The sequence below is a fragment of the Letharia lupina genome (genome assembly GCF_014066315.1).
Source record: "Letharia lupina isolate WasteWater1 chromosome Unknown contig_11, whole genome shotgun sequence".
Taxonomy (NCBI): Eukaryota; Fungi; Ascomycota; class Lecanoromycetes; order Lecanorales; family Parmeliaceae; genus Letharia; species Letharia lupina.
In genome coordinates this window covers 1,902,956-1,915,689 of record NW_023502980.1, presented here as the reverse complement: position 1 = coordinate 1,915,689, position 12,734 = coordinate 1,902,956, and the positions used below count along the sequence as shown (strand labels likewise).

At 28.3% G+C, this 12,734-nt stretch overlaps 1 protein-coding gene across 1 annotated transcript; it reads right to left on the bottom strand.

Moving 5' to 3' along the window:
• Nucleotides 1–9,875: 9,875 nt before the first annotated feature.
• Nucleotides 9,876–12,509, bottom strand: HO133_001086 (uncharacterized protein; the record flags this gene model as incomplete). The annotated part of the gene is made up of 5 exons (XM_037292018.1): nucleotides 9,876–10,429; nucleotides 10,489–11,497; nucleotides 11,544–11,818; nucleotides 11,925–12,350; nucleotides 12,419–12,509. 5 exons carry the CDS (start codon nucleotides 12,507–12,509, stop codon nucleotides 9,876–9,878), a joined length of 2,355 nt encoding a protein of 784 aa, XP_037152380.1.
• Nucleotides 12,510–12,734: the final 225 nt, after the last annotated feature.

Sequence of the window (12,734 nt, the reverse complement as noted above, 5' to 3'; positions counted from 1 at the left end):
TATTTATATTTACGCTAGCGTAAATTAATAAGAAATATAATATAAATCGTATAAGAATTATATATAAGAGTATATATATAATAATAATAAAAGGAAATTAATATACGTTAGCGTAACCCTTTAATTATTTAATATCTCTTTTATTTATAAACGATATTCGAAATAGCGATAAGAGAGGTTAATAATCTTCTTAATTAAGTACGTCTTTAAAATAAATATAAATACTTATTAATAATAGCGCGAGGCGTAAAAATTACGACGACTATAAGTACTTAATAACTCGTAGAGCTATAAGAGCGAAGATTTAATATTATTATTAATATATTAATATACTTCTTATACTATTTATAAAGTATTATAAAGTATTTTTCGAGATATTTAATATATATAATAGAATAAGATAGAGCTAAGTTTAAAAATCTTAAATTTATATATATAGCTAATTATTAATTTATTAGATCTACGCTCTTTAATTAAATTAACTAAGTTAGCCCGCTAGCCCTTCTAAGTCTTCTTATTAAAAATTTATATATAGAAGTTTTATACTCTAAAATAACTAGCTTTCTACAGATATTATTTCTTTATAATTTCGTAAATTATAGAACTTAGTATACGCTTTCTAACGCTATAAATATTATAAAGTTTAGTCTACTATTAGTAAATTAAATTAATACTCAAATATTATAATTATATTAAACGCGTTCGAGATCGAATAATAATTCTTTTATCTATTTATATAATTATATTTCTTCTATAATTCTACTAATTTACTAATTATAAATATATTTATCGTCTTTACTCCTCGCTCTTATATTGCTAGATTTATAAGGTATATATACTTCTTTACTCGCCTCTTAAAGCCTCTATTAACGTCTTTAAACTACTTTTTAATAAATTCGTTACTATTAATAATCGAGACCGTAAGCGAGCTTAATAGCTATCTATTACTACTTATAAACGCGCTAAAAAACTCTTTAAAAGAGCTTAAACGAATATATTCTTCTCTATATACTCCTCTTAAATTAGCGATAATATTTTTTAATTTAGCGATGCTATCTCTTAAAACGCGTCTTTCTTCTTAATTTATTCTTTATTATTCTATTTTAAAATCTCTTAACGCGTGTTATATTCTAAATATTGTTAAGAAGAAGCTTTTAAATAAGAGGAAAACGATATAGAAGACCTTCTATTATAAGACTTACTATTAAACTTCTTCGATAATAACTCTTTCGATAGTTTATATTCTTTTAATCTATCTTTTAATTCTTATTTAAATTCTATTTAGTCTTTAATAAGACTTATTAGCTATATCGCGCGTTATCTATATATTATAAAGTCTATACGATATAATTTAAATCTTATAAATTAGATTTACGATAGCTGCGATATAGCGTTATAGAAAGATAAGATAATTAAGTAATACTACGATAGCGAAAAGACTAAAGTTAATATATCTAAAATAAATAAGATAGATAATATAGAATAAGATTATAAAGGCGTTAAAACGAGTATAAACGATTTAATTAATCTTAGCGAGTATACTATTAATTAAATTCTCTACTCTTTAACGTTAAAGATCTTAAATCTTATTAATAATTATAAAGAATTTCGCCGCTATAGCGTTTAGTATAATAATATAATCTCTATAATCTTATAGTAGATTATTATTAATTATTTAATCGCTTTATATATATATAAAATTTAAAGAGTAATTACTACTTATATATCTATTCTAGCGCCTCTAAAGAGCGAAAAATCGATATTTAATTAAATCTATATTATAAATAATATTTAAGATTAATTTATAATACGATATAACTTTCTTTTAATCGCGTTTTCTATATTAACTTTATTAGATATAACTACTATAAATATATTAATTAGACGCTTTATCGTAAAATAGCTATAATTCTTAAAAGTATTAATTCTTATATTATTATCCTCAAATCGATATTCGAAAAGCTAGAAACTAATTTAAATATATAAGATTATAAATTACTTTATAAAAACTTATAATATTATAATTTATATATTTATAATTATTCTATTTTAGATAAGATTACTATCGCTTAAAAGAGTAATATAAATAATTTATTAAGTTTATTTAAGACTAAGAATATCTTAATAGAGATTTAAAGTAATAAGAGATTTAGTATTTTATATTAATATTTAATCTATATATTCTTACGCTATTTTATTATTTTTCTATTTAACGAATAGTTATAATATAATAATATATCTAATATAGACGTTATATTAGATAAGAGTCTTCTTATCTATTAATATAGTAATAATAAAATCGCTCTACGAGTTAGTAAATCTATTAGCCGAGATAGCTTTATATAAATTATCGACTAAAGTAACTTTATATAAATAACGCTTATCTTATATTATAAATCTATATTATTTATTTCTTCTATTTTACTAATCGCTGATTTTCTATAGATATATAATATAGATTCGTCTTAATAAATTTAATCGTCTTCTTTATTACGATAGATTACTATAGTATTTCGTCTATAATATCTATATAACTATTAAAAGTAATAAACTTTATTAGCTAAAGATAAATTAGAAGATTATTTAAGTCGATATTTATTAAGTAATTATTAATATTTATATCGATAAAAATATTATAAACGATTAAGTTAATAAATAACATATTATTCTTTCTTTCTTCTATTAAGAAAATCTATAATTTATAAAATAACTCTATTAGAATATTATTATTCTATCTATTAAGTTTAATCGATTAAACTTCTTTACGACTTTTATCTATAATTTAAAATAAATTAAAATTATTAAAAATCTTTTATTTAGCGAATAAGCTATTAATCGATTTAATTTAATTATTAGAATATTTAAATTAAAGCTAAAGACTCTTATAAATAATATTCTAAAGGGGAAGATATTAAATATATTTTTATTCTTTTTATCTTCTATTATAATATAGTAGCTCTTCTTCTTTCTATTTAATAAGATAGCTTCTTAGATAATATATTAATTAAACGATTAATATAGATTATAGTCTTTAAAAGTACTTCTAATATAATTTAACCTCTTATACGCCGTAATTCCTATCGATTAGCCCTATAAATCGTTTAAAAAAATTCTTTATTCTTATAAGAGCGAAGCACGATCGATTAAAATATCGATTAATCTTAATTCTAACTAACTTTATAAGTAATAGATCGAGTTTCGATCTATACTTATATTATTAAATTTTAAAAACGAGGTTTATTATATACTTATATCTTTATTATTTTATATTCTAAAGATCGATTCTTTAGCGTCGCTAAGGTCGATGTCGCTATTAATACTAAGATTTCTAATTAAAGTCTATTTTCTAATCTCTATATAATCGTTATTAGATATATACTCTATAAAAATTATAATTAATATACTATTAATAGAATAGATATTATTTTATCTTATTAGAACTTAGATAAGAATATATATAATAAGTAATTTTCGAAGAACTTTAGCGATTATATCGTCTTTAAATTAGATTTTAAATATTCTATATATTATTAATATAGATCTATTAAGATATTAGATAATAAATTTAAGTAGAATTATTAGATAATATTTTATAGTTCTTATTTATTAATTAAGTATAACGCTTATATTAATATAGAGATTTATATTAATATTAAAGCCTATAAATATATCTTTAAATATATTTATAAGAATAGCGATTAAGCTAATCTTCGAATAGAGTATAAGAGCGATATAGATTAAAACGATAGTGTAGATTTAGATTAGATAAATAAGATTTAAAAGTATTAAGACGTATAATAGATAAACTCTACGAAAGTCTATTAAAGAATTTTTAGCTTTAAATTATATAATTATAATTCTTCTATCGAATAATTATCTATTTATCTCTCGAATTAATATAATATAATATTTAATAATATTAATAATTTATTTTATATAATTAATATAGAATATAAATACTAGATTAAGCTAATAGTCTTCTTTTAGCTAAATTAACGACGTTAATAGAAAAGATAAATAAAAGAGATTTAAAAAAAGAATAAGTAAAATATATTCGAATAGAGTTTACGTTAGAGGCGTAGAAGTATTATTAAAAGAATATACTATATTAATTTAAACGCTAGAAAGCTTTTCTATCTACGATATCTTCTTCTAAATATATTAAATTCTATATTCTTCGAAGACTTATATACGATAAATAATAATATTTTATTATTATTATAGTATTTATATAATAAGAGACTTACTTTATAATAATATTAAATAAAATTAAGTATTAAATAAAGTAACGATTTAATAGAGAGAATATATCTTATAAAATATTTTTATAATAATTCTACTATAATATAAACTCGATAATTCTCTAAATTTATAAAATAATTATAAATTAAGATATATAGATAATTTCTTCTTTATCGAATAGAAAAACTTTAAGTATAATATAAATTACTTATCGCGCTAATAGTAATATTAAAATATTACGACTTTTTTTAATATAGTATTTCTTTTTTTATATATTAAAACTTTTTATATTAGATATATTTTTTCTTAATAATTTCTTTAATAAATTAAAGTATTTTAAGCTATAGAATAAGAAGATTATCGCGCTAACGGTGATTTTAAAATATCGCGATATTTTTTAATATAATATTCTTTTTTTAGCTACTAAAACTTTTCGCGCTAGATATATTTTTTCTTTTTTTACTCGTAAATAATTTAATTCTTCTTTTATACTTTATATATATTTCTTAATTAATACTTATTATTCTTTATTTAGATTATCTAATAATCTTATTTATATTCTTTAAACTTAATATTATACTCTTTTTCTATTAAATAATATATAATATAAATAGATTATTATCGATCGAATTATATTAAAAGTATTTTATTTTTAAAATTATATTTAAATTTTTAGACTAATAGAAAATATAAGACTTTAAAACTTTAATTTAATTAATTAAGGTCGAATTAATATAAAGAAATTTATTTAAAAACTATTAGATATAGATAAGAATATCTTAATAAGCTTTAGAGAATAAGAAGTTATCGATTAATTTATTAAGTAATTATTAGACGACTTTATTATTTAATTAATTAATACTATTTATAATAATCTTAATTTATATCGAATAGCTAATTTCTATATATTTAAAGCGATTCTTTATATTCTTAATAAGAATATTATTTAATTTAATAGTTAAGTTCTTAATAAGTTCTTTAAAGCTAAGATTATTTATAATAATAGAAATTAAGTCGTTAATAAAGAAGATAGCTTTCTTTTATTTACTAAAATTAAAAATATCTTTAAATTATTCTTACTTTTACTCTATTATTTAAAGTTAAAATTAAATTATATAATAATATTATTAAGAAATTTAAAGTAGCGTATAGATTTATATAATAGAATATATTTATAAATTAAATATATTAAATTTAAAATACTTAATTATTATATTTTTAAGGGCGAATATAATAATAAATAATATTATATATTACGTACCCCTCTAGCTCCGCCTAATTTAAACGATTTATATACTCTCTTTTAATATATTTAATTTCTAATTTAATTAATCTTTAATATAATAATTAATAAACTTTAAGACTAGTTATTATAGTAAGTCGACTTATATCTATATTCTAAGATTTTTATTTATAATTAACTATATATAACTCTAAGTCGAGTTATTAATAAAATCGATTTATTAATTATAGTTTTAAATAATTTATTAAAAAGATAATTTACTTAATTAATAAGATATATTAAAAATAAGATTATTAAATAGATACTACTTTCTTAAATAAGAATATAATTAATTAGTAATCTATAGTAATAAAAGTAGATTATTTACTATATAGAAAGTAAGTAAAGTTTAATTTAACTTAAAGTTAAGACTTTTATCTTCTTTATTAATTTTATAATAGTAGAAGTAGATTAAAAATATATAGTAAGCGATTAAAGTTCGATTTAACTTAAAGAAATCTTATCTTATTTAACTTAGAAAAATGAAAAATCTAACTTTATAAATTTAATTTATAGGCCTTTACTTATATAAAAGAATAAGATAGATTTAAGCTAGAAAATCTTGAATTTATATATATAACTAATTATTAATTTAAATTCTCTACGCTTTTTAGCTAGATTAACTAACTTATTATAAATAAATAAATTAACGTTCGTAACTATTAAAATCTCGCCCTCTTATATCTTTCTTATTAAAAAAATAAATCTATATTATTAATATATAGAATTACTTTTTTATTTTCTATTAAAATTTTAAGTTTTTTTTTTAAATCTTAAAGCGCTATTTATACTTTTCGAATTTTTAAGAATATTAAAACTTAGTCTTATAATTATTAAATCGCAAGAAATTTAAATATCGCTTATTAAAGTTCGCTTATTAAAGATCGCTTATCTACTTACTCGATAGTTCTATTTAAAAAAAAAGTTATAAATTTAATTTATAAGTCTTTACTCGTTATAATAATAATATAATATATATTTCTATTTCTATTATCTAAAATAAATAATTTCTATTAAATATAAAAGAGGAATATACTAGTTAATATATTAAAATTTAGTTCTTAATTAAATTATTACTCTTATCGAATAGATACGATATACGATTTCGAGATAATATCTAAGAACGGCTTTATTCGCGATAGATTTATAAATTGCAAATTAAATAAGAATACTTAATAAAGCTAATCTAGCTTCGCCTTCGACTTTTTATTAGCGTTATTTATAGAAAATTATAGAGAATATACTTATTACTCTTATAATAGTTATTATTATTTACTATCTTAATTAAATATTCATAATATCGAAGCTAGTAGATATATACGCTTTTTCTAATATTTTATCTCTAACTTAGACGTGTAATAGCTATATCGCTAGCTCTTATTTCGAACGCGATGTTATTATTTAGAAAGAATTCCTCTATACGTCAGCGTATCTAACTCTTACTTAAATCTTATTAGCGATTTAAAGTCGTAGCTACGAATATCTATTTTAGTATATTAACGGCGTATCGATAAGAGCGAAATCTTACTATCTATGATAATATCGTAATCTCTTATAATAGATATATTTATATATAAGGGCGATGCCGTAGTCTCTTATCTACTACTTTAAACGCTCTTCTTAACTATTAGCGTTAAAAGTTATAGCTATATTAAGACGAATTAGCGATCTTTTAGAACGATTTTAAAGGATTTCTAAAGTATATAATCGATGTTAGTAGCTATAATAGATTTACGATAGAGTATTTTAAGTAGAGTACTATAGACTATATATTTAACGGCGAAATTAAGATATTTAAACGAGATTTAAAGTATTTAACTATAAAGATAATAGAGTAGTTATAATGAAATACTACGTAATATTAATTAAAATCCTTCACCTTCTCTATAACCTTTATAAGAGTAGTAAGTATATTCTTTATAATTTTCTATAAATAGCGCTAATAAAAAGTCGAAGACGAAGCTAAATTAGCTTTGCCAAGTATTCTTATTTAATTTGCAATTTATAAATATAATCGAGACTTTACGCTTTTCGCTTATTTAAGATTCTCTATAATAGATAAAAGTCTAGATAGAGAATAATTACGCTATATCTCTATTAGCTAATATATCTTAAGACGCGATTAAAGCTACTATTTTACGTTATACTCGCGATAATCGCCTTTATTCTTCTTTATTATCAGCTACTTTCTTAATTTATTTAATATTTTTCTACGCGCTCTTATTCTAAGTTAGTATATTATAATTATTTTAAATATAAAAATCTTTTCTAAATAATAAAAAATAGATTATTATTTTTATTCTTTCGAAGCTAGACGATTTAAACGTAAGCGAGCGTCGTAATTATATCTATATACTTTCGAGTCTTTAATCTTAATTAGATCTTTCGAGATTAAACTCTATAGAGAGAAATATTCTTAAAAAGAAGTAAGAATTTACTCGATTAGCTATTTAGCGAAAGTTTAATAGAAATTCTATAATATCTCTCTATTCTACGATTTCTAAAATCCTTTACTTTATTCGCTTTATTATTATTCTCGAATTCGTCTTAAGAATTATATAGTAGTCTAAAATTATAGCTTTAATTCTTATATTAGTCTTAAAAGTATTAATATCGATAGAAAAGTCGTTTAGACGATTAATATAATAATTAATTATTTCTAAACTCGACGATCGAGCTAAGTAATATCCTATATTATCGCGTATTCTATTATCTTTATTATTCTCTCTTACTTTTTAATCTTTTAAAGTATAATCTAACTAGCTAATATCGTTATTCTTTATATTATTCTTTTAATATATATATATAAGCTATACTTCTTATATAAGATTAAATTCATCTATCTAATTAATAGTAAACTCGTCTTCGAATTAAATAGAATACTTAATAATATATATAGAGACGGGGTTAGTAAATAAGATAAGAATAGTAAATCGACTTAGTCGTTAGCCGCGACGCTTCGATCTATATATATATTTTACTCGTTAAGCGCTCGCGTTATAGTTAATTTTATAAAATTCATAAAGAAGATATATTCGAAGACGTAGTAGCGTTTAATATTTAAGGGGATTTTTATAGCGTAATAAATAAGGCTTTTTAGAATTTACGCGAGGCGGCTAATCGAAGAAATTAACGGTCGCTATTTTCGCGAGTAAAGGCGGAGATAGCTAAATAAAAATAACGCGATAAGATAAAAATAGAAGTTAAAGATTAGATTTCTACGTAGAGTAGAGAAGAAGTTTAAAAGATTATTATAGCTGAGACGAGGGGTAATATCGATCGAGGCGTCGAAAGAGTCTTTTATTAATATCGCTATCTTTACTATCGTCTTAATATAAGTTATACTAAGTTTAATAGATATTTCTTCGATATTTAAACTTATTAAAATTCGTAAATTTAAGCTAAGAGCGTTACGGGGAAAGAAAACTATAAGATATAAAATATTAGATATAAAGCTCGAGTATAAAGAAAGAAGAAATATTTATCTAATTAATTAATTATTATAATATATAAAAGTAAAAGAAGATAAATAACGATCGTAATATAGCTAACGTATATCGCTTTCGCTATATTATATATATAATAAGATAAAATTAATAATAATAGAGTAAGAGAAGTCGTCTAATTTAATATAGATCTTTTTATATCTACGGGAATCCGACTAATAAATAGAAGGATTTCGCTTTTATATATTATCTTCTTCGTTATATTTAAGCTTCTAGAACGCGCGCGATATACCCGGAATTCCTCGCGGAATTAAGACGATATTCGGCTTTATTTCCCGCATTCGTATTCACGGATCCCCGTTTGGAATCACCGGCTCCGTCGTATCATGTATAGTATGGATCCCACACTGCAAGATAACCACGGTAGCATACTTGAAGGATTCGCTGACAAGAGCTGCGTGGGCAGTACTTACGTACGCTAAGCTCATTTCCATCCTTCTCGATTCTTCTCCAGCGTGTTGTGATGTGCGCTTTTTGATGTCTGTCAATGTTCATGCCGATGCCAATACCAGCCAGTCAGTCAACACTCAAGAGCTCTGTCCGGTACTACTTCCAATAACCCTTCCACGTCTGTAACAGCCGCCGGCCGTCTACGAGCATCGTCTTCAAAACCATCTTGTTCCAGGCGGCAGAGATTTCAAAGGCATCTTTCTCGCTATGATTTGGTCATGTCTTGGCCTATGAGAGCAAGAGCAAGAGCAAAACGGTATGTTGTAGAGAAATGCAGAGAAACAATGAATGGGTTGATCCTCGATCCTTGAATCTTGATGTTACCGAGATCTGCACCAAGTGCAATTGATCCCGCACCTTTTCTAACTAAACAACTACTCATAAGGAGCTTGTCATCATGCCTCCAGAGAGACGGTCCATCTTCGCTGTATATCCTCCATTTCATCAATGATCGCTCTCTGCTTCTGAACAAGCTCATGCAAGGCGCGAGAGGCGTCTCGCCCTGCGACTCTAAGCTTCTCGTAGCAATTCCGATGATGCATATGGATTTCCTTCCCTGTTCTCAAAGCCAAGTCGCGCCCGTTGTTCCCTTCCTCAAGCATGTGAATACGACGGTCGACCCTGTCGACGGCACTTTGCGCTGTAATTTGATTCGATTCCAGCGCTCGCATGGTAGACGCTGTTTGACCGTATTTAAATGTAGCGTACCGATCTACAAATCCATTGATAGCGCTGAGCTCCGTCTGCATCTCCGTTCGCCGCGTCCGTAGGATTGCTTCGTGTTCATAGCAACCCTTCATGAAGGCGTCCAACAGTGTCACCGTAGCTTCGGCATCATCTCTGGCGTGTTTTGCATCCATGCAGCGAGCTTGATGTGTGTTGCATTGGTTCCGAAGATTCTCAACGTCCATGTTTTGGAATTGGCTCTTATCCTTGACGCTTGCTTGCACTAGAGGTCCCCAAATTCAGCTCAGCTCGAATGATATATATCAGAACCACTAAACTTACGATCATCTATCATCAAGGGTTCTGGCGCTGTGGTGTATGCCTTCAAAGGCTCCACTGGCTCCTCACCTCTCAGCAAGGCTATGAATATGACCCTCCAGAGACTGCAGTCGTACGTCGTAGGTATTCGCATATTCACCAGCAAGTGTAGCGCCATGACCAGTACGCAAACTCCGCAGTCATACCCGTTTTCTTGCCTATACACACTGTCGGAAGTGAAGGCAAATGATTCTTTGTCCTCTCCAAGATGCTCGACGACGCAAAAAGCTGCCCGGCGTGCATCCGCGCAAGACGACGCGGCCGCGAGGGAATCATAGTGATGGACCGTGCGCTGGTCGAAATCGAAGAGTAACAATGTCCAGTGATTGCCATGGTGTAGAGGTAAGAGTAACCGTAACGCTCCCATCAGCCGTAAGGGCGGTTTTTTTAAAATCTCCTCCGGATGGTTGACGTCTATATAGGAGCTGTCCACCAAGCGAAAGTCCTCTTGGTGGTGCCAATGACTGAGTACAAGCTCGATTGCGGTCGCCGAGAGCCATTGCCCCGGTTGTAACGTGTCTGAAGCGCCCAGTCGATCCGTACTAGGCAAGAGCTCGTCCATTACCGGATTTTCTCGAACAGACTCTAAGGAGCTAGTGTGGTCTGGACTGCGGATTTGAGATCTTTGTATTACTGTAGGAGGTACTGGTTGACCTTGCCGAGGGCTTTCCGTTGAGCTGGAAGAATCAAGACTTAGTATGTTGGTCAGTGATGGTACCTCAACGTTCTCCGTCAGAATCCCGTTCAAATCAAAGCGGCGCGCAATGGAACTATCGAGGGTCTCCGTTGCTGGTGAAGAAGGCCATTTGATACCAGCGGTCATGTTGCTCTTGGTCAAGCAATCGTTGAGATCGTCCCCCAGAACACTCGGGTTCTCGAACCCCTCTTCAATATCACTGTGTGGAGAGAATGGATGGGAGTCAAGGTCCATATCCGGCAGATCTGGGAAGCGTTCTCGAGGCGGCTCGATCGACTAACACTTGTTAGTACCAGAGTGACACAAGCATAGACTCACTTACACGCTCGTCATCTACATCATCTGCATCGTCTCCTCGAAGATGATATTGCTGATTCTCCATAGCGCCTTGGTCAATTTCATTGTCGCGTACAATCCGACAGAGTCTCTTGTTTCCTGTGGGATCAACATATGTTCCATCTCTTGGACCCTTCCTCCTTCGTTTTCGGCTTGCTATGTTTGCATAGCGAACTGTGTCATGATGAACCAAAGATGAAGCATTGGCGTCTGTCTTCATAGATTCTGAATTGGATCTATCGCTCTGGGGGTCCTCATCTTCTGCTCGAAGAGAAGAGCTGTGACTCCCCCTGTAGAGAGATTTCGGTGTGTACTCGAGAGGCAGCCAGAACGTCGGCAACAGTCAGGACCTTCCTCGTACTCCTACCGCGGGACAGATGAGCGGGTAGAGCAGCCCGCGCTTCGATTTCCTTCTTGAGCGCCATCTGTGCTTTCTCGTAGGGGCAACAAGCCGAAAATCGCGCAAGAGCGGCGAGGAGATGTTTCGACGGACTTTTCTGGGCGATCCATTCAGGTTCTAAGACGCGGTCGTACCACACTCCCCAATTTTCACGGATCTCCTTGCTTGAAGCTTCATAGCGTTCTCGTAGACTATAGGCCGCATTTCGTACCCCTTTGAGCCCGATATCCCCTCCAAAATGTTCTTGTACGAGCTGGTTCCAGCCTTGGAGCGACGTTTCATCCAGCTGATCCTGCCGGATGAGCCCCTCAACGTATTCAGCAATGGCACTGGCCGTCCAGGTCCATTTGTCCTCCTCCTCCTCTTTCCGTCGGGTGTCGTTTCGGAGGTAGTCTTCACAACAGCTGATGATCTCGGAGGAAGATAAACCTTGACATTGTAGGTTTTGGAGGAAGATTAACCTTGATATTGTAGTTGTAGTGTAGTCGGCGAGATAGTGTCCAAAGCACGGCCGGTCTGGGTATTCGCAAAGCCTTCTGTTAATGCATGCATGATGTGATTTCATTTTGCCTCTGCTTCACCCTTTACCTTCACCTTTACCTTCACGCCCGATCAAATACTCAGCCTTGCGAAAATGGAGAAAGTGATAGAAGTGTGGATATCGAGGATTACCCGATTACCCGATTACCCGATTGCTGTGCGGACCTCGGCACGCTAAGGGTAATAATTTGGTTAAGGGCTAAATTTTAATATATTAGCTAGTATATCTCTCTTTTA